General features: G+C 41.2%; 1 protein-coding gene across 1 annotated transcript in view; it reads left to right on the top strand.

Moving 5' to 3' along the window:
- Positions 1 to 23,100, top strand: part of DYTN (dystrotelin) — a 54,315-nt gene that overhangs the window by 3,037 nt on the left and 28,178 nt on the right. Inside the window, exons 2-9 of the mRNA XM_032594493.1 lie at positions 718 to 792; positions 3,938 to 4,139; positions 5,898 to 5,983; positions 6,500 to 6,600; positions 11,173 to 11,244; positions 11,739 to 11,902; positions 16,489 to 16,600; positions 18,279 to 18,427. Of these exons, the coding sequence (XP_032450384.1) occupies positions 718 to 792; positions 3,938 to 4,139; positions 5,898 to 5,983; positions 6,500 to 6,600; positions 11,173 to 11,244; positions 11,739 to 11,902; positions 16,489 to 16,600; positions 18,279 to 18,427 (961 nt within the window). The remainder of the gene's footprint in view (positions 1 to 717; positions 793 to 3,937; positions 4,140 to 5,897; positions 5,984 to 6,499; positions 6,601 to 11,172; positions 11,245 to 11,738; positions 11,903 to 16,488; positions 16,601 to 18,278; positions 18,428 to 23,100) is intronic.

The following is a 23,100-nucleotide window of genomic DNA, read 5'->3' as shown; positions in this document are numbered from 1 at the left end:
GTGTAGAAACACTCAATGCCTGGTAAGTGCTCAGAAATGTTAGCCATTGTTGCAGCGGTGTTAGGGGCGGTAACTCTCGAAAGAAGGTATATTAATGATTCTTCTCTGATTATAAAAAGGACATACGCTCTTTATAAGCAAATGGAGGTGATACCAACAAGTAGAAAGAAAATAACTACAGATACTAAGAATTCGAGAAACCAGAGATATCCTCTATGAACAATTTGGCAAACGCTCCTAGAAATTAAGCTCCACGGGACAAGGATTTGTATCTGTTTTGTTAATTGCCATAGTTCAGAGGCCTGGAATCGTGCTGGGGCCATACAGTAGGAGCGCAATAAACATTTGCTGAACAAATGAACGGATGGAGAGTTCTGTGTTGTTTTCATTTATAAATATATGTGTGTACATCTGACTACAATATATTAACAAAGTTGAGTTTATATTCTACACAGAGTTTTTTATCCTATTTGTTTCACTATTTGTTCCTTTTTATTTAAAATGTTTAGTGGACTCAGAGGGTACCCTCTAAGGTCACTTGCAGCCTAGGACATTTTTGTTGTTGTTGTTGTTCGCAGGTAGGAAAAAGAGCTCTAAGACTGTTTCCTCACCTGCAAAATAACAGAGCTACGTGATCTCTCAGATCCCCCTCTTGGATGTGGGGTTTATCTAACGAGATGGTCTTTTTATTCATGATATTTCATCTTTTCTTTACAGATGCTCTTAACAGTATTGAGAATTCCATTTACAGAACAGCCTTCAAATTACGATCAGTGCAAACTCTGTGCCAATGTAAGTACAGGCTCTCGTTAAAAACTCGAAATCATCTGATCCTGATGTGTGATGTGAAATTCCAAGGTAAAACAAGTACTCCCCCATGTGAGCGACTGCTGGATCCGGAAGGTGTGATCTGTGCATTCACCGCATTAGTAACAGAGAAGGTGGAGTGGGGGGGTGGGTGGGGGGGACACACCTTGCGTGTTCCACACGCGCATAGCTTCACCGACAGGAGACGATAATTCATGGATGAGGATTTCATTTTAATTTTTTTTAACTTGGTTTCTGGACATGTTTTTGCTTGTTTCCTTTTCAGGATAACAATAGTGACACAAAATGAAATTACAAAATAAGTTAGTTTGGAATCTCCGCTTGTAGATTTAAGCATGACAATTTTAAATTCCTTCTGCCACATAAGATTTGCACTTGAAATTGTACCTCTCTCCCTGAACGTGCAAAAGTATATTCAGATGAATAATCCTTGGGCCACAAATTTTAAAACTATCTCAAGAGTTCTCTGAGAACTGCTTTTTTTTTCTGTATTAAATTTGTATCTGCTTAATTGCTATGATTTTCTTTTCTTATATTGTCATCATAGGCAAACTAAGGTAAAATGTGGTAAACATGTTTATTTAGTAAAAATTCTCCAAAATGAAATAGACTGGGCTCTAGCTGTGAAAAATAACAGGAATTCAACATCTCTAATAAGTTCTGTATTTTGCATTATAAAATCTCTTCATAGGAAATAATTTAAGACATGTATCATTTTAGACCTAAATGAAGTTGTGTTACACGTATGACATTTCTCCTGAAGGCTGAAATTTTTTTAGGGGTTGCCTGGGTGGCTCAGTGGGTTAAGCAACTGACTTCGGCTTGGATCATGATCTCACGGTCCATGAGTTCGAGCCCCGCGCTGGGCTCTGTGCTGACAGCTCGGAGCCTGGAGCCTGCTTCGGGTTCTGTGTCTCCCTCTCTCTCTGCCCTTCCCCTGATCACACTCTGTCTCTCTCTGTCTCTCAAAAATAAATAAATGTTTTTTTTTTAATTTAATAAGTAAAAAAAAGAAATTTTTTCATAGTTTACCTTCTGCCTTACAAGTTCTAGAGACCAGTGGTTTTCAAATTATGCTTTCACAAAGTGCACATGGATGCTATTGAACACAGCAGGAAAGGAAGTGGGAAAGGGAAGTACAGGCAAGTGAGGGAAACGTAAAAGATCATCTCTTCAACCAGTACAACTCGTTGTCTCTATTTTCTCTACTATATTCTGTACAAGGGTCCTTTGAAGAAAGATTCTCAGCTTTTTAAACAGATTTTTTTTTTTTTTTTTACTTAGCAAGGCAGACAAACTCACTTGTAAGTATTATTCACTCTTCCAGGAATCAACAAAAGGCAAAATATGCTCACTGAAAGTTTACACTCAATTATGCTATTTTCCTGGGGAACTTCTCCATTAAAGAAAGTTAGCAGCGAATGTCTGTGTAAGCCCCCATCATCAACGCCTGAGTACGAACAAACAGCACAATTTGAGGATGTACCTTTTTGAACTTTTTATTACCCCTGGCATTAGAAACCGAGTATAAATAATACTCCTGGGAATATTAACAATACACAAAACCAGTATTTCAAAGTTCTGCCTAGAAGCGATATCCAAACAATAATCTGAAAACAAAAAAGTCCCCAAACCAGAGATAAAGCACGCGGTGAGCTGCAGACGGCGGGATCCCAGAGCATCACGCATAAATCTTGTGCGGAGACGAACGAACGCGCACCACCGTTATCTGTTTTGCTGTGATACCGAAGTCGTGGCAGGGGACAAGAACGCCTTGCGTACCGCATGCCAGGCCAAGGGGATGCGTCTTGCGATTGCGCAACGATAAAACGGTTTGCGTCCTCCACCACCTGCAGCCAGGGTTTTATTAAAGCCACATCCTGAAACCTACTCCTCACTTCTGCAGACTCTCTTTGAAAGCAGTATCAGAGAACAAATAAAAACTTTTATTATACTTGCTAGATTCCTTATCTGCGAGGCTGATTTACGAGGTAGAGAAAAGCGCAGGGTCTTATCATTTCACACACTGGATCATTTTCAATGCCAGCAGCTCTGGGTGCCACTGACATCATCTGTCAGATGGAGCAAGTGGGTGTTTATTAATTTTGTCTGTTATCCTCTGTCGGCAAGAAACCATAGGGTTAGCTCTGTTTCATTCTTCCTTGTATTCATTGCCTTGTAAAATTTTTAGGAGGTGGTAAAAAAAAAAAAACATAAGAAATAAACCATTATTTTTTGTAAGCAACTTTATTAAGTGCCTTCCCTAGATAATAATACCGATGGAAGAGAGATCAACAAAAAGAAATATTACCGAGGCAAGGAAGGGACTTGAAGAGTCTCATAATTCAGCAACTGCTCTTTATTATAAAGATCACGAGTTTTTTTTTTACCTTGGGCAATTGCATTTTAACACAATATTCCCTCTGCAGCAAAGGTGCAGACACGGAAAACTGTATTTGAACACAAAAGGTAAATTTACTCAATTCATTTAATAAAGAGTATAAAAATGTTTTCGCCACTTTTCAGCACAGTGCCCTAACTTCCTTGGAAGGCTGTTTTTCAAATTTCTCACGTTTTCCCCTTTCAACTTCATTCTATAAAGCAACATTCTAGAGGTTATGCTGGCAACAATCTAGTAACAATGCTGTACTAACAGATACGCTTTTCCAAAATCAAATCTACTATCAGAAGAATAGGGCCTGAATTCTACACAAGAGATATGCATCCAAATAGTGGTCGTATATAATTCCTTTTAAAGAAAAGAACTGCCAGGGCACCTGGGTGGCTCCGTCGGTTAAGCGGCCGACTTCGGCTCAGGTCATGATCTCGGGGTCTGTGAGTCTGAGCCCCGCGTCGGGCTCTGTGCTGACAGCTCAGAGCCTGGAGCCTGTTTCAGATTCTGTGTCTCCCTCTCTCTGACCCTCCCCCGTTCATGCTCTGTCTCTCTCTGTCTCAAAAATAAATAAACGTTAAAAAAAAAAAAAAGGAATGAGCTGCGATTTAAAAAGTCTTAATTAAATGCTAGATGACATTTGCTTTATTTGAAGGCTTTATATGAAGGTTTTGTTCCCATTGGAAAATAAGACAACTTTTCGTTTGCTTCCTACAGTGGACTTGATGGACAGCTCTCTGATTCAGCACGTCCTCCTACGTCACAGTTTCTGGGAAGCAAGAGAGAGCCCCCTCTCTGTGCAACACCTCTTTAAGGCTCTTCAGGAGCTGTTTCAGAGAGTCAGGGCGGAAAATCCAGGACAGGTGCATCCCAGAGCTTCAGAACTCACTCTGAGCCTTCTCACAGCGATGTATGACAGGTGAGCATGTGAAGGTCACACTGTGACCTCAAGGGCAGTGTTTAGTCACCACTGGTCAGTGACCATTTGGTGTTGTCTAAGGTTTGCTTAAGGTTTGATACATGAGAAGTCTTCTTTGTTTTCGGCAAATGTATTATTCATTCAGCAGAGGAACAAAGAAGCACACGTTTATCAGTTTCACTAATACGAAAGACCCATGGGTAGCAAAAAGGGAAAAAAAACAAATCCACATTACTTTTGCTTCACACAAACTCGTTTCCACTCTAGACACACACACACCTTTTGCCAGGGTGATTGTATGCCTATACATGGAAAAAAAAAAATCACACTTTTCTCTTGAGTTCCTGGTAGCTTATTTGTTTGCTCATTTCCTTGTAAGCAATGATCAGTTTTTGTTTTGTTTTGTTTTGTTTCTCAGGTGCAGTAAGGTTGAATAATTTGTTTGGGATGCTACACAAACGTACTATAGACCGGTGGCTTAAAACAACAAACGTTTCTCATGGTTCTGGAAACTGGGAAGTCCAAAATCAAGGCGCCGGCCAGTTCAGTGTTTAGTGAGGACTAGCTTCCTAATTCACAGAGGACTACCTGCTCACTGTGTCCTTATGTGGTGAAAGGAGTGAGGGAGTTCTCTGAATTCTCTTCTGTAAGAGCACTAATCCAATTCATGAGAGCTCTACTCTCATGAACTAATCACCCCCCGAAGTCCCACCTCCAAATTTCATCACATTGGAAGTGAGAAGTTTGAAATACAGGTTTTGGGGGGACCCAAACACTCAGTCCCTTGCACCTGTAAGCCAATTTAGACCATGTCGAAGGCTTTATTACGCATGCCATCAAGTAAATGGTGTGTGTCTGTGTGTATGTCTGTGTGTCTAGCTATGTGTGTGCTTCCCTGGCTCTGGGGTCCACCGTTCTTCTGTCCCACTTCATTTTGTTTACCTTATCTGGTCTTGACCTCATCCTGTAGAATGGACTTCTAAAAATCATAGTAAATATAAAACATTTGGAAAGTACAGGAAAGAGTAAAGAAGAAGAAAAGTCACCCTGAATCCCGCCTTCTGAGGCAACCACAGTTTAACCATCTGGAAAATGGTTAAACAAAAGGAAACAGTGTTTCCTTTTCCAGTTTGTTATTTATTTTTTTTGTTGCATAAATAACATATCAACATGTTTTCAAGCTATTTTTTTCATTATTTCTGATTCCTTAAACATTATGCTTTCGACTATCGTTTCTAATATCAATGCCTGCATCTAGAAATCCTCCTACCTGTGAGACATTGTTCTGCGGGTTTGAAACTGCAGAGCCAGTGAGCCAAGAACAATTAGGCTCTACGCGAGGGGCCGTGAACTGGTGGATTTTGTATATAAATGCTTGCTCCTTTTGTCTTCCTTTTGTGCTTGTATCTTTGGTTTCCAGACATGTGTATCCTAAGGACGTGACCCGGCCCACTCCGTGAAGACAGGGGGTATCCCTGTTTCCCTGGTGCCTAGTACCGTGCTTAGCACAGAGGGAGCAGCCAATAAATAATCATCGGGCACATGAATGAATGAATGGATGAATGAACGAATAATGAAATATTTTAAGTCAAGTTTTACTCTGTCAAAAATCTAGATAGCGGAAAACAGACCATGAAAAATGTGAACTTGGAACACAAGGTCAGAAGCGTCCGTTCATAGTGATTGTTTTTATAACCCACGTCACCCAGAATCACCCTGCCTTTCCCATCCTGGTCTCTGTGTTTTGTTGCCCTGCAGCACGGGAACGGGCTTGCTCAAGCTGGCACCTGTGGCTGCTGCCCTGATTGCTCTCTGCGGGGACAGCCCTCTTACGAAATACAGAGGTAACATACATAAGACTTTGCGTGTATCGAGTGCAGTGACCTCTGAATCTCCAACACACTGTCTCCTTCACTCATTCCTATTCCCTGCCACGTGGCTCTTGTTTGGTATGTCCTCAGCGTGGTGGAAGTTTTCAAGATGTCCATCTATATGTCCTCATTATTCATAACTTTGTTATTCTTGCTCCTTATTCGTGTGGGAATTATCCAGACACAAGTGGTTATTATTCGTTTAAAGACTGGGATTCTCCTCGCATCGCCACTTTCCAGCCTCCTGGTCTTCATCGCCGATGTGCTGAATTATCAAGAGGTTGAAATGTGAATTGCTTTTCATTAGTCATCGTATTATCTAATTTGGGAAACCTTCAAAACAGCAAGCAAATAATCAAGAAATATACCTTTCCTTTCCGTTTCCCTGCACACCTACAAATAAACTGTTTAGAATTCAAGGCACATATTCTTCGAAGACATATCACAAGTATTCAATTTAAAGATTTCTTTTTCTCCTTGTATGTCTAGCTCTTTTTCAGCTCTATGCAGAAAATAACAGGGGAGGTTATGATTCTGGGGCACGCATGACTCGAAGGGTTTTGAGAAACCTACTAACAGATCTACAGCAGGTAAATCTCCAATACTTAAGAATTCTAAATGTGTTCCAGTTATATTAGCCACCTTTGTTATTAAGGAATATGGTTTCCTACTGTGTCAATTCTCTGTTAATGTAGTTCTCCATGCAATCCCTCCCCTCTATAGCCACTGCTCTTATCTGAGCATGGACCTAATCTTTTATAATCACTTCCTAACTGGTTTCCCCAACTCAAGCTTCTCCTCCCTCCAACTCTGCCTCCACCTTGCTGTCAGTGACTTTCCAAAATGCAAATGTCACCCGCGTGCCTAAAATTCCTCCTTGGCCATTCAGGTCTATTGAACAAAACCTAAATTCCTTAGCATCATATGAACAGCTTTCCTGGGGCAACTTGGTGGCTCAGTTGGTTGAGTGTCTGACTCTTGATTTCGACTCTTGATGTCAGGCTCCTTGCTGAGTATGGAGTCTGCTTGAGATTTTCTCTCTCTCTCCCTCTCTCTCTCCCCCCCTCCCCACCGTCTGCCCCTCTCCCCTCTCTTTCTCTTAAAATAAAATAAAACAAAATGAAATGAAATGAAATGAAATAGAAAAACAAAAGAAAAGCTTTCATGATTTGACCCAATCCTTCTCTTTTCAAAAAGAGATAAAATCATGATTTTTATAGGAATACAAAATGAACATGTGTCCAAAAATGTATTTAACTTGTTAATTGAAAGAAAGCATCAGCAAGATGTTACAAGTAGTTAAAAGAAATAGCCCAAGAACAAACAAAATGATAGATAAGGAATATTAAAATGAATTTGCAAGTGGATGAAAGATTGACTTTTGGGGGAGGAGGGGGAGGTTGGTCATCAATCAGGATGGAATTTATTTGCATGTCTATAGATGAGAATTATTTGTATTTCAATCTGGTTTCTACTACAAGTTAACTTTAATTTTCTACAGAGTTGTAAAATAACCTAGTCACATGATATGTAATGATGCATGTATCCGTAGGTTCCAGAATCACCATTGAAAAGATATCCAGTGGTTTCTTCTGTTTGTTCCATAGTGTTTAATTTTTTCTTACCTTTTGTACACTGATTTCACTCCTTTGTATCAAAATCTTTACCCTGCCCAACATGTACCAAGTTCTCCATGCCTGACTTGTGTGGTTGCTTCTATCTCCAACAGCCTGCGTCTCTTTTCCCTTGGCGAATACCGTTCATGTCTCAAGTCATCTAGATTATTAGTCACCTCCTCACTAAAAGCTCTTTAACTCCCTGTGCATAACTTTGTTGTCAAATTTTGTTGCATTTATTGCCAGATATGTGGCTTCCACACTAGGCTGCTTCTCCAGGGGAAGGCTTCTATTGCATTCGTGTTCACGTCTCTGATGGCTTAAAAAGTGCCTGGTAGTAAGGCCTTCGACAAATGTTTAATGAAAGTATAAATGAAATTCAGTCCTGAATACTCAAATAGTTAACATTTGCATCATTTCCTGTGCTTGAAGAATGTACAAATGTACTGCTGTTTTTAGCCTTGCTAGGTAAGGGAATTGAACCTCCTTAAAGTAAGTATGTTACTTAAATGTTAAACTGATAATAAATGATGTGTCTGAGCAAGAACTTCTACAAATGGATTAAGCAGACTCCAGATTGTCTTCTGTGGAAGTGGTTGCTCTCCCAGCATAACTTTTACCCATTTCGAGAATGTCTCTACTTTTTTTCCAGCCCCTGTAAAATCCCCACACTAGGCTTTCTGCACTATGATGCCATTAAATAGCTTTCTATCATTTTTCTCCTGGGTCTCCCTCCTGGGTCCCCTTCCTCCCTGTAAGGGAGGAAAAAAAATAATCTTTTCTTCTACCCATTGTAAGGTTCTCTGGCTGGGGCCCTGTAAATTAAACTGACAAAAGACAGATTAACAAGAGGAGAACAGACAGAAATTTATTAACATGTATACGGTGCACACACATGGGAGTACCCAGTGCTGAGTAACTTAAAGGGATGACTAGAATTCAGGCTTACATATAATCTCAAGCTAAACAAAGGGAAAGGGTTTGGGGCTTCCTGGTGGAGAAGGAAAGTTATGAGAAGGTGACCAGGAAAACTCTGATTGTTTAGTAAGGTTTGTTGTGCGGATTTAAGTCCGTACCTTGTCCATTGATCAGAGTTGTTAAGACCCCTCCTCTTTCTGGTAGGGAAAGAGAGACACCCTTGGCAGATGAAAATTTCCTTTATAAATAAATGTACATTTTCTTTACAAAAGGAAACCTTGTGCCCTGCTTTTAGAGCTTTTCCTGCATCTGCTGGTTTTCAATGGCCTTTAGCTCAAAATAATCCATACGCCAAAGAGGCACATTTTGGGGTGGCATACTCTGGTACTCTTCAGGACCACGAATTCTGAACTGGAGAAGGTCATGAAGGGCGTGGGTAAAGAGGAAGATTATTAGAACTCTAGGACAGGGAGTATGGTTCAGAACAACCTATCTAAAATTACCTGTGATTTGATTTGGTCTTAGTATCTTAGGTTCATATTGATCATGATAATATTTAGTTTATTCTGGAAATTCCAAGTAATAGTCAATAGGTTCATATTTTTTAAATGGAGTGATGATTTTGTTTTTAATTTAGAAGGTTAAACCTCAGGCATAGCTATTGGTGATTGTGGCACACGGATCCCACTGACCCTTAGGCATATCTGCCATAGCAGAGGCACCTAGCCCAACACCCCTCACATCTCAGGGCTCGAGCTAACGGGGAGCTGGGGAGATTGGAAGAGTCTGTCCATCCATTTCTGCAGGCAGACTTGTAAGACTGGAGGGCTTAGGTGGATATCACGAAAGTAGGTGGACTGAGGGGCATTTTCCTTCTCCCGTAGAAATCCTTGTGTTCACTTTCTAGCTACTGTAGCTTGCCCCAGGCTAGCACCCCATGCGACAAACCCTAAAGCTCTGCCCTTGTTCCAGGCTCAACTGAGGTCAATGAGCAGCTGAAATGGCAGCTCGAGCAGTGCTCTGTCTGCCACCGGTGCCTTAGTAGGCTCCTGAGAGAAGTCTTTGGAAGATGGAAATTTGCATAGCAAATTATCATCCCATTGACTTCCATTAAGAACTCAGAGATGGATTCCCATAGAAAATTCCAGGCCCCGTTGTGTGATTCAAACCCCTCCCCTAAGGATCCTAATTATCATTTCAAGTGGCATTCTGCCTGTGCTAGTGTTCCATCTAGCCACATGGGATCTTCCATAGCACACCTGCAAGAAATTAGTCAAATGGACAATGAATCCAGACAATTTTCACGCACACACTTAAAGCCAAAATGTGGAGGTGAAAGCCTCCTACCGAAGTGAGTTTTCTTTTGGCCGATGGCAGAGTCACAGAGCTGGCAAGCCGGCTCCATCTGATCTCCTTCCCTTGATTTACATGAGGTCGACCCCCTTTCTCAGGGCTCGAGAACACCCTCCAACTAATTTTCCAGTTAGTTCATCAGCACTCACAGGCCAAAGTATGGCCAATGAGTCGGTTTTTCAGACAAAGGCCAAATGACGTAGGGAGCAGTTACTTACGTTCAGCTGGTGACGGGGTTATTATCAATTTAAAGTACAGCCATCTTGTCGCTGTTACGAAAATGTTTGTTGACTCCTGCCTGGCTAATTGTCAGCAAAGTGGTTCTAAGTGCCACTTTCCTGATTAGAAGAATGTTTATTCGAGTTGATGGACTCAGCAGGGGGGTCTTTGAAATTACTTTGAGCTTGCAGGCGATGCCTCCTGACAGCCAGTGCTGTACAAGACATCAGACGCGAAATTAGGACTTGTGACCAAATGGGCATAAATGGAGGTGACAGGTACACGTATTTGTGCATATAGATAATGTCAGAACCAAGTCCCTGGCCATCTTGGCAGTCACAAGGGGTTCTTAGTCCCTTAGTTAAACTCCCTTGGTGATCATGATTGAAAGGTGGAAACCATTGAGTGAGGCAGTGCAGACAGAGCCCTTGGAACACCTACAACAGAAGTCAGAAGGACAAAGCTTTGTGAGCACCCCTCAACAGAGTAAGGAGTCTTGAAGCGAGATCTCAGTTCTGCAGCTAAATCACTTTTTTTTTCACCCTGAGCAAAACAGTAAATCTCAATCGCCCCTTGCTTTAAACAAGGATAATGATTCCTGCTCTACCCCAGAAACTGGTGTTTGTTGAAATGCCATGAAAGTGTTTTAGAAGGTTTTCCTTAAAACCGCTCTGAATATTAATACAATATCATTGTTATATGTGATTCACAAGTAAATGAGGGCAAAGAAAGGTGAAAATAATTGGATTGGGATCATAAGAAGTGAAACAGCGACAGCCGTGCCTGGATTGCCCCAATTGCTAGACTGTCTTCTCGCCCTCCTCCTTCCTCTCAGCCCCACTTTTTCCCACTTGTTCATTCATTGCCCTCATTCAGATATTGCACAAAACCCACAGATTTCTCATCTGCTTGGACTGAGGCAGTTCATCCAGTCTCAGGCACTAAATACTTGTGACCCCGTGGCTGTAAGCACCTCTAGTCAGAAGTGCTGATTTCAGTGGTCACCTACTTCTCTATTTTTTCACAACTGACATGGGGATTTCTTGCCTCTTGTAGATCCCAACTGTTGTAGGGGAGAGTCGTGCTCTGTGCTCTGTGGAAAGTGCCACCCGCAGCTGTTTCCAAGGGGTGAGTATGATGCAACTGTCCCTGGGACTTGGGGGCAGATCCCCGGGAGTTGGGGGCAGACAAGTTTGCTGCCCAGTTCAAATTACAGAATTGCTACTCCACACAGCATCCGAGACAACCTAATTCAAGATATAACCTTGCCTCAGAGCGTCTGGGGGGCTCAGTTCGTTAAGCGGCCGACTCTTGATCTCAGCTCAGGTCCTGATCTCACGGTTTGGGAGATTAAGCCCCGCATCAGGCTCTGTGCTGACAGTGAGGAACCTGCTTGGGATTCTCTCTCTCTCCCCCTCTCTCTCTGCCTCTCTCTCTTTCTCAACATAAATAAAATAAACATTAAAAAAAAAGGTATAAACTTGCCTCTGACTTTTCATGTGATAAACGTCTTTGGCAGAGCTGACAGAAACAGCCAGAAAAGAAAATGAAAATACATTTGCATCTATAGTAGAGACCAAAGTCATGCTGGAAACACATCTAAGTGAGCCATTGTTTTTCAGGTGTTAAGCCCAACAATCAAAGAAGAAAAATTCCTCTCTTGGTTACAGTCTGAACCTCCCATCCTCCTGTGGCTCCCAACCTGCTATCGGTTATCTGCCACTGAAATGGTCACTCACCCTGTTCGGTGTAGAATCTGCAGGAACTTCCCAATCACTGGACTGAGGTACTCATCAGTGTTTCGCAGACGGTCATTCTCCAAATGGGTCTCGGAGTAGAGCTGTGTCTCTCCAGATTCCTTTTGAGGTCCTTCTCACAGATCTGGAACTCAGTTGATATTTTGAAAACTACTCAGTCAGTAATTTTCTGCATGAGGGATCTTGGTTGACAATAAATTATATTTTATCTTCTGTAATTAATGGAGTATTAAATTCTTCCACTAACACAGTCTGATCAATAGACATTTGTATTTCTTTAGGGGGAAAATGTGTTTTCTTTTGTTACAAAAGAGATATTTAAATTTAATTTAAATATTTAGCTTAAATATTTAAATATTTGGGAGCTATTTATAAGAATTACAGTAATAATAATAGTTTATGAACTGTTGAGTGTTAGGCTAAGTGGTTCACGTGGACCATTTCGTTTAAGGACTTGTTAGAACCTCTATCCAAGGTGGCATTATTATCCCCAATTCGCAGAGAAGATAAATGACTTACTTGCACATGCTTAGCAAGTAGCAGATGCTGGCGGACTGAATCCAGAGTCTCTGCCTTGCGACTATGATGCTATACTGCCTCCCAGTGCAGAAAGCTGGGAACAAGGGCTCAGGATCCAAAGGAATAAAATCAGGTTTTGTGGGGGCAGCTCACACCAAGTCTCCACTCTGCCTGGAGGAAAGGGCAGATTTGGAAGCTAGGTTTGGACATTCAGATCTTTCCAAAGCTTTGAGAATGAAAGTCAGAACCCCACCTTAGGAAAAAGGGTGCTGTTGGTCTCCCGTAAATAAAACAATGAAGCAGTGAAGTTAAAGTGGTTGAAAACTTGAGGAGGAAAGAAGGAAAGCAGCAGGTCTAGGCCAAGCACAGGGATGCCATTATCGTGGTGAATGAACACAGGTAGGGGCTGAAGGGGTGGGGGTAGGACTGAATTGCTGAGAAAACCCAGTTGCTAAAAACAAGTCAAAGAAAGGGGTGTCCAGAGGGGCAGGAGTGAGGACTTGGGGACTCTGTTCCTCTTCTCATCCTATACTTGCAGATCTTTACTAGCCCAGACAGTAAGCATGCTCCCTGTGGGTATAAATTACATCCGCTGGGTCTCTGGCCAACCTGGAAATCACGTTTTAGTTTTGCCAACGAAATGAATTGGGTTTGCAGAGAATTCCGAGTACATGGTGAAATTTCATTCATGATTAACTGTACTTTAAACAATAGAACCTATAAATGGGAAGGACTGTTGGAAACCAAACCAAAGAAATCTCCATATTGCAGTGAAAAACAAACTCCTTTTATATTGGACAGTGGAGGAACATGAATATGATGTACCATGTGATATGCAGCCAATAAATAAGTATTAATTAAGTGGTTACCACATGTCCTGCCCTCCCCCCAGGGGCAGAATTCACTTTGCAGTTATATAAAACACAACTTTTACACCGAAATGTTTTTAAATTATTGTGTGTAACACAATGCAGATATTATTAATCCTGTTTTACAAAGGAGTCTCAGAGAGTTTGAGTGGCTCAGGTCATACGAAAGCGGAAAGCAAAAAGGGCCATACGCTAAAGTTGAGACTACATCACTTTCTACTGAGAATGAAATTAAGCTTCCTCTTAGAAATGCCTCCGTGCAACCCATCTTTCTTTCTAGACATCCGAGGCAATGTACAGTTCTCATATATGCAGATAGCTGAGCAACTTGCCCAAGGCCATTAACCTCTCTGGACCTCGGTTTCTTTAGAAGTAAAAGGAGAGCTGGAGCCAACGGAGTGCTAGACTTACTTTATCTATAACCTTCTGAGTCTATTAGAAATTGCATGTATTACAGTCCCAGCCTTCAGCTTGTGTTTTTGGCTCTCATAAGCTCCAGCAATAGCCTCGCGGCTTTAAGTTTTAGTGAGATGAAGAAGGTCATTTTAAAGCAGAAGTGTTGGCAGATCTGGAGGTAACAGGGAGAGGCAAGAGCTCAACCTTCTAAAGTAAGAGGAGGTAAAAAGATCAGAGATTGTTCATAAGCCAGTGTTATATTTTAGCAGGATGTATCGTATTTATGCTCTGTAATAGCCATGTAAGGTTGGGATGAGATTGGGGGAAAACCCAGACTTGGTTCTCTCTTGGTAAAGGCACCAACAGATCCATCTCATCAGGGATGGATGGATCCACGCCTTCTACAAAGGTGTAGAAAACTACGCCTTTTCTCATGTACCTGTAGGTAGCTTCTGAGCATAAAGGGACTAATGCAAGGTTAGGGTCAGTGTATTGTCCTCGATGAGTCGACTGCAGCCATATGTAATGCTGATAAAGTAGCCAGTACAGGTGGCTCATCAAATAATCTTTATATAAAATATCATGTTATACGTTTCATGCAAACAGCAGTTATCTTCCCAATTCTGCATGTTGATTGAATCATTTTCAAAGCTTTGTAAAAACCTTGCCAGGCCAAGAAGGCAGGGATTACCAGTCCCATTCTTCTCGTGAAGAAACTAAGTCATTCACTTAACTTCTTTCGTCTCATGTTCACTGAAAACGTTCAGTGCACCAGGTATCCTCCAAAGCATCTGACCTTAAGTTCCCACTTCAAGGTCACTGGTAATGGTGGGGTGTGCGTCCAAATTCAAGCCTCCTGTACCAGCGGTCTATTCTAGGGGTGAAAACAGCTGGCTGTCCATTCAGGCAGTATCCCTGGGCTCAAAGCCTAGTTCCCCCTCTGACCAAGACGTGGTGTAACTGTGTGCAAGTTGCTTAAATTCTGATTGCTTCAGTTTCTTTATCTGAAAAAATGAGAATAATAAGAATGCCTTACCTCAAAGAACTTTCATGGGGATTAACTGTCAATACATGTAGATGTATTGCATATACATATGCACATGTATACGTGCCTGCCCTTAGTAAGTGTTCCAAAACTTTGGAACTATTTTGGCTACCTTGACTACTATTCTAGCCATTCGATGCTGTTTATGAATACTGTATCATGGAACGAGGTGTCAGGGTTAGGCAGTGAACAAGGGCAGCTGAGGGTTGGTCTCACGGAGCTTACATTCTTCTGCTCTGCCTTCCAAGGACTGTGGTCAGAAGACCTTCTGCCATCTGGCCTCAGGGGCACTCCAAGTTTTGATTCCTCTGTTCTTCAGAATAACCAGCGGGTCTGATAGATTCGATATGCTCTAAACCCTCCTTCTTGGCTCCGGCCTCCTTACCCCATTCCTTTCTATCTGGAACTTCATCCTCGTTGATCTGGAGCCCAATGGCACACTTCCTCCATGAAAACTTTTCTGACCTCGCAGCCCACAGGGGTCTCCTCCTCTCTCCCTCCTACAGCACTTGCCTTCTATGCCTCACATTTGGTGCATAATCACATATTGCTTAACTTTTCCAGTTAGGACCACAAGCTTCCCTATCATCTCTCTGCAGCAAGACATGAAATTTGAAGAGCACAGGGGTCTGGTCATATTTCTTTTTCTGTAACTTTCAAGGGAGGGGTTGAAAACTCAAATGTTTACAGGAGCTAGGCACGTAGTCTACATGTGAGAAGTTGGCCAGGTAGGGACTGTGGTGAGCTGGAGAGTGTTATCTCCAGTCTAGAAGGAGTAGCTGTCACTTTGCTCTCACCTATTATTGTCACTGATGAAGAAGACAGAGCTTTTATGCCACCTCCACTGTGTTTGGAGAAGAGAATTAAAATATCAGAAAAAAAAAGTATAGATCCCCAATCTTTGACAAACACTATGATTCCACTCAAATATCATCAAAAGTCACTAAATCGTAACTATGAGGCCTTACCAGCCCTCCCTGATATCACCATATTATGAAACACCCCTCCTTCCCATGGGTCTCAAGATACCCTCCTCTCCTGCTGACCATGGGAGATTTAAGGGTGTGACTATTCATAAAAGAAGGACTGCAGTGTTGATGTGTTAAGAAGCTTGGGTGTGGTGGTCACTCCCCCACACTCCAGCTGAAGGAACGACCCTCGTCCACTGCGTTTCTTTCCTACAGACAGAGTTCTAGAAAAATCACAAAAGTTGCTTTTAAATTCTTTATCTACGGCTTTGTTTTCCCCAGTACCATGCAGGAACACAGGTCCAGTATTATCCTGTCTTGAAATTCCTCAAGAGAAGTCAAAAGTCAGAATGTACTGAAATCTCCCGGTGTTTGGTTTTTGGTTTTGTTTTGTTTTGTTTTGTTTTGTTGTAACTTGGCGACTAAATTCAAAAGATTTGAATGCCACCATACAAAATGTGGCTTCAGACTTAGGGCTCTGTCTTCAGGGTCGTAGTACACAGTAGCCTGCCTGTAGAAAGTGTTCGGTATATCTGCGGGGGCATGAATCAGACTTCTCTACTATAGTTTGTTGGATAAAACGATGTTAGTGTCATGCTGTATTATAAAAAAAATACTATCAAAAGAAGATTTCTTCGATTAAAAATAACATGTCAGAGTCACTTAACGTCCCTACAAAGTTTGGGAGAAATTTTACGCTTACTTGATAGCCGTGATATCTCCTGTATGTTCTGGGGTACCCATTCTCCACCTGAACGTTATTTTCTGAGCTCATGAGCTAGTTGCCACCTTAGCCTTACTTCCGTTTTAATTGACAGATACCGCTGTCTGAAGTGTCTCGACTTTGACATCTGCCAGGCGTGTTTCTTATCTGGTCTTCACAGCAGGTCCCACAAGAAGGCCCCTCCTGTGTTTGAGCATTGCGTCCAGGTAACATCTAGTGCAAAATACCAACCATTCATGAATCGGTACTGGCGACAGCAGTTCACAAACTTTGCCTCCAGTAAAACCACAGATTCTGCTCCTTTCGTTCACGAGAATGTTTAAGAGTAAGGAAGGGGTGGGATGCCTGGGTGGGTCAGTCAGTTAAGTGTCCGATTCTTAATTTCGGCTCAGATCATGATCTTTCGGTTTTTGGTGAGTTCGAGCCCCCCATCCGGCTCTGTGCTGACGGTGCAGAGCCTGCTTGGGATTCTCTCTCCTCTCTCTCTGTCTCTCTGCCCCCTCCCCCACTTGCGCTGTTTCTGTCTTTCTCAAAATAAATAAACTTAAAAAACAAAAGTCTAGGGAAATGGCAAACTCAACCTTAAATATCTCTCAATATAAATCTACAAATATTTTTTTACATCATAGATTTTATGCCCCTATTAGGGGCAAGAAAAGGCCAAACAACACTCAGTACGAAGCCACTGATAACACACTATATAGCAGACAATATCTGAGGAATAAGAGGGGAGCAGCATTGGGAGTGGACTCAAAGAAAAGGCTTTGATTTGGTAAAAATGACAAACCTAGGCTTCTAGTTACTAGTGCCTCTGGGGAAAACTTTTCTTTTAGCATGTCTTATCCTGAGCCCTAAACTTCCAGTATTTTTGCTGTAGGAAAAATGAAAGAGAAAAATTGCCATCTCGGTTTTGACTGAAAGAATATTAAACTGAGACTTCACAACTGCCTTCCAAACGTTTTGTTGTTTTTTTTTTAAGAAAATCTACTCAGCAAGAGAATTCAGGTCTTTTGAAGAGACAAGAGAAAGAGGATAGTTAATTTTAAGCAAGGAGCATTTTCATTTTCCCAGAAAGAACACTTTCTTCTCATCGCTAAGTTCCTACAAATCCATTTCACCATATAGATTTTGTCACACGGCAATGGTGAGAGATGTTGATTCGCTAGCCTTACGGAGGACAGCTTTCTCTTGTTCTCTCTTGAACATGAATGGTCCACAAAAGTCAAGTGCTTGGATCTTGCCAAAGAATTCCAGTGGGTATTGTTTTATGCAACTTAAATAACCCAGATGCTGGGTTACTTGTTGGCCTGGGGAGATATAGGGCTTCTTGAGGTTAGACTGACACCATGTGGTCACTTTGTTATTACACTTCAGATTTCAAGAGCTGAAAATCTTTGAATAAAATCCCTCATTCCTTTGTTCTTTTTGGCAGAAGTTCTTAAAGTGGGGTTGATGGGTGGACTTCAGGTGGAATCCACTGATATTTTGTATAGAATTAATTGTACGAGCCACTTTTCTGTAGATAAATCCACGAGTGACCATCCAGTGTGGAAAGGAATCCACACCCCAAATGTTAGCAGCCCTGGACCTAGCCCTGTTTCATACACCTTCTAGATTCAGCCTTCCAGGTTACTGGATTGCTCTAAGGAAGAGAGGCTATTTGTGTAAGTTGAGTGATCTTTAATTTAGAAACTTACACTGCGTGGACAAGTAGACAGAATGCAAAGAAATTCATGTAGTAAGGAAGTAACATGATTTTTCTAAGGGCATAAAAGTGAATGAAATAATTCCAAAAACTTTCATGGTGGCCAGTCCACTCAAGTAAGGAAAAAAGACCACATTTAGACTGACAGGACCCCTTTTTAATGTTGGCTATTCCAGCAGATGTCAGCAAAGGAGAATACAAAATTCCTCCTCAGGACCCTCAGAAACAACCTGCTCCAAGGGCGCTGTGGGAGAAAAGAAGCTTTAAGAAGGCGGTGGCTCCTGGACCAGGTGACCCCAAAGAACATGGCTGACCACGCAGAGGCCAGGTGAGTGTCCATGAGTGATGGTCCTGTAGGGCAGCCCCCCAGGAGCCTGGGGACTGAGTTATGCAGCCGGCACAGCATAGCACAGCACACACACACACGCACACACACACACACACACATACACACACACACACACACAGCTGCTTTCATAACGCTGACCGTAAAGAAGGCATGACCTGGGGGTGAGAGGGTGCTTAAGATGTGTTTCCCCTCCAAAAATGATCTTTAATTTTGAAGTAGAACAAGAGGCAAAAGTACTTCTAAGTGGCCCATCCTAACATTTTTTTTTCCAACGTTTATTTATTTTTGGGACAGAGAGAGACAGAGCATGAACGGGGGAGGGGCAGAGAGAGAGGGAGACACAGAATCGGAAACAGGCTCCAGGCTCTGAGCCATCAGCCCAGAGCCCGACGCGGGGCTCGAACTCACGGACCGCGAGATCGTGACCTGGCTGAAGTCGGACGCTTAACCGACTGTGCCACCCAGGCACCCCATCATCCTGACATTTTAAAGGCATCAAACCCAGGAGCCTTTTAACAACTTTGCTTTTTAACCCTAGTTTTGTTGGTTTGCTTTCAAAAGCCTAATTTAGAATTAATACTTTATTTTTATTAAAAAAGGGAAAGAAAAACACTCAGAATCCCATCATGCACAGATGAGTACCAGTCACATTTTAGTATTACCAAAACAGGAATTATGCTGTGGATACGACTTTTTTAAGTTTAATTAATTAATTAATTAAGAGAGAGCATGTAGGGAAGAAGCAGAGAGAGGGAAAGAGAGAATCCCAAACAGGCTCCATGCTGTCATCGCAGAGCCCGATGCTCGGCTCGATCCTATGAACTGAGAAATCATGACCTGAGCTGAAATCAAGAGTTGGACACTGAACCAACTGAGCTATCCGGGTGCCCCTGTAGATATAATTTTTGATTCTTCTTTTCATCTACATGAAATGGAGAGTATTTCCCCTGTCATTAGTTTCCAAAATATTATTTTTAATGGCCTCACTTTCATCCTTATAAGGAAGTATCATAATTCATAAACAACCTGATATCATTAAACATTTTGGTTATTTTCAAAATTTGCCCCATCAAAATTCTGTAGTCAACATCCTTATACATGCATCTGCATATAGTTTAAATATTTTATTACGATAAATTTGCTCAAATAAAATCATTGGATCAAAAGTTCTGAATTTTGTTAACCCTTAAAATTCAGAGTACCGAATTGTGCTCCAGAGGGTTATCTCAAAGCTTGCCCAGCACTACTAATATATGAGGTCACCTATCACTTACCTAAAGATCACCAGCCTAAAGATGACTTTAAAAAGTCTTTGTGGGGGCACATGGGTGGCTCAGTCGGTTAAGCGTTCAACCCGGGCTCAGGTCATGATCTCACGGTTCATGGGTTCAAGCCCCACTTAGGGCTCTGTGCTGACAGCTCAGAGCCTGCAGCCTGCTTCGGATTCTGTCTCCCTTTCTCTCTGCCCCTCCCCCACTCATGCTCTGTCTCTCTCTGTCTCTCAAAAATAAATAAACGTTAAAAATTTTTTTTAAAAAAAGTCTTTGTGATGGGGGCACTTGGCTGGCTCGGTTGGTGGAGCATGTAACTGTTGATCTTGGAGGATGTGAATTTGAGCCCCATGTTGGATGTATGGTTAAAAACAAAATTTTTTAAAAAGTCGTTGTGATGTTAATTTTGGAAGTAACCATCTCAAAATGTAAAATTGTAGAAAGCAAAAGAAAGAGATACTGTTTCCATGGGCTTATGATCATCAAAATTTTGGGAGAAAAAAACCCAGAATTATTAATTTTACCTACAGAGAATAGAGGAGATCAACTTAAATCAGACTGGTATTCATTTACTAACTTTTTTTTGTAATCTTAAAATGTTTTCTCAGACACCCACCAGCATATTTCTATCTCAATGCCAGACCCTATTTCTAGGGTCATTTAGTCACTTTCCAATCTAAATATGTTTTATAGTTCTTTCCTTTCAAGGAAAAACTACATGTTGACAGTGCAATTAGATGCCATTTATTATGCCTGTGTCACACTTACCTAACAGGCTGCATCAATATATCTTTAAAGTTAGAGAATTTGAGTATCTGGATGTATATCTTTAATATAGTACAAAGAATTTTAAAATAAGCACAAAGATATCAGGTGCCAATTCATCTGTCTTCTTCAAGACAGATTTCACTTTTCCCAGGCAAAGAAACAATACAATGTGTTGGTTAGTCATCTGGATTTATTATACACTTGAGATCTTGTCTAAATTCCTACGTTCTCATAGTTAGAACACAGAGATCCATACTCTTAATTCTATTTCTTTTCGCTGCTAAAGCCAGACTGATGTTTTAAAAGCACAAATTTGACGGCATTCCTCATGTGCCCGTATCCCCTAAACTCCCACGTCTGACATCCCTCCAGTATCCTCCCATTGATTTTAAGCTAAAAACTAACAGTTGTAATAACCACCTGGGTGGCTCAGTCGGTTAAGTATCCAACTCCGGCTCAGGTCGTGATCTCGCAGTTCTCAAGTTCGAGCTCCGCGTCAGGCTTTGTGCTGGCAGCTCAGAGCCTGGAGCCTGCTTTGGTTTCTGGGTCTCCCTTTCTCTGTCCCTCCCCTGCTCACACTCTCTCTCTGTCTCAAAAATAAATGAACATTTAAAAAAAAGTATTACTTTAAAAACTGTAATGATTTAGAAATTTTCTGCATATTTTGGGCCCCCTGAGCACCTCTCCAGTTTCATCTTCCCCCCGCCCTACATTGTCTCATATCTTCATGTTCCCCACAAGACTAAGCCAGGTACCCACCCTCTGAAGACTTAAACCTTTGCCTTAAGGAATTGGTACCCCTCACTCCTAAAGACCCATAGAAGTCTTTGCTCATATGTCATCTCATCCATAAGGCCATTCTTGATCACTTACCATTTCAGCCCTGTCGTCCCTGTCACTGGCACTCCAATCTGCCCCTCTTGCTTTATTTTATTTCAGAGCATTTCATCAGCACCTGACATCCTATATATTTTGCTTTTATTTTTTGTTTGTTTGCTATAATGTGAGCTCAGGGGTGGGGGTGGAGAACCTTTTATTGTTTCCGGCTGTATTTCCAGAATTTGGAACAATGTCTGCATTTGATAAATGCTCAATAAATGTCTGTTGAATGATTGGCTGATGGACTGAATAATACAACGATGGATGTTTGATGAAGGAATTGATGGGGGTAATAAGATAGGTCATGAACTCTTTTAGAAGGGAGCATGAGAGGAGCACCTGGGTGGCTCAGTCAGTTGAGTGTCCAACATCGGCTCAGGTCATAATCTCATGGTTTGTGGGTTCAAGTCCCGTATTGGGCTCTGTGCTGACAGCTCAGAGCCTGGAGCTGTTTTGGATTCTATGTCTCCCCCTTCCTATGCTCCTTCCCTGCTCATGCTCTGTCTTTCTCTCTCTCAAAAATAAATAAACATGAAAAAAAAGAATGGAGCTTGAGAAAGTCTCACAAGAGTGATTACACAGTGTTGGGAGAAGGTAGTGAAGTGATTGAGCTTTGTCCTCAGTCAACTGTGTGGCTTTGGGGAAATCTCTTCATGTTTCTATGACTCAGTTTCTTCACTTGATAATAAAAATAACCTGTCCTATAATAAAAATAACCTGTCCTTCCTACTCCGAGTAGTATCAGTGGAGATAAGAGGATGGACGGAAATTGCAAGCGCTATGCAAAGCTAAAGGTTTTTTAAATGTCAATGTGTTCTACTCTGTCTACCCGAGTACAGTAAAGTGTTCCCCAAAGTAAAATTCTTGTGTAATAATTTTCAGTTTAGCTTAGATATTAATGAGTTCAGAAGTTCTGATCAGTGGCTGATCTAGGAGAAATGATGAGGAATATTATTAGTTAACAATGTGACAATAGGCAGAAACACATCCCTGATACCTGTTGACATATTAGTACTGATCATTATCTAAGAGATTAATGATTTTGCCAAGTGATAGTACTAAAAATTCATTCATTGGTTCAGCAAATATTCTGCACGGTAATGAGCCTCCTCCCTTTTAATGTGAATTCACTCACTTTAAATATAATGGTTTACATTGAGATTATTTTCACTTACAAAAAACATAACCGAAAGCCAGGTGCCAAATATCACCACTGTTATTAAATATTTTGGGAAGTTCTTACATATATAATAAAAAAATTAAAACAGCGAAACAGACAAAATTTCTTTCATTTGCAGCTAATATGATTGTAAATCTCCAAGAAATCTTAAGTAACTCTAGCAAAAACTATTAGAATTAATAGGCTTTGAGTGGTGGGAAATAAAATATATATGCACAAATTAATAGCTCTGTACTATGATAACAATAGCCAGCTAGAAATTTTGTTAAAATCCCATTTACAGTACCTGTAAAAATTATTTTAAAGAGAAACTAGGGAAAAAAAGCTTAGCAAAAAAGATACAAAAGCCACGTTAAAAAACTATAATATTTCAGAGTGCCGAAAATAAGACCTGAAAAGGGAGGAAACATACCAAATTCATGAAGGAGAAGACTGTAGCATGAGAATTGTACATGTTCTGAAAATTAATATAGTTGATCCTCATTATTTGTAGTTATGAAATTTTTGAATGCACTAACGAAAATTTATTTATAACCCTAAAATCAATACTTGCA

This window comes from Lynx canadensis, chromosome C1 (genome assembly GCF_007474595.2).
Source record: "Lynx canadensis isolate LIC74 chromosome C1, mLynCan4.pri.v2, whole genome shotgun sequence".
NCBI classification, from domain to species: domain Eukaryota; kingdom Metazoa; phylum Chordata; class Mammalia; order Carnivora; family Felidae; genus Lynx; species Lynx canadensis.
This window is presented reverse-complemented; position numbering and strand designations above follow the sequence as displayed.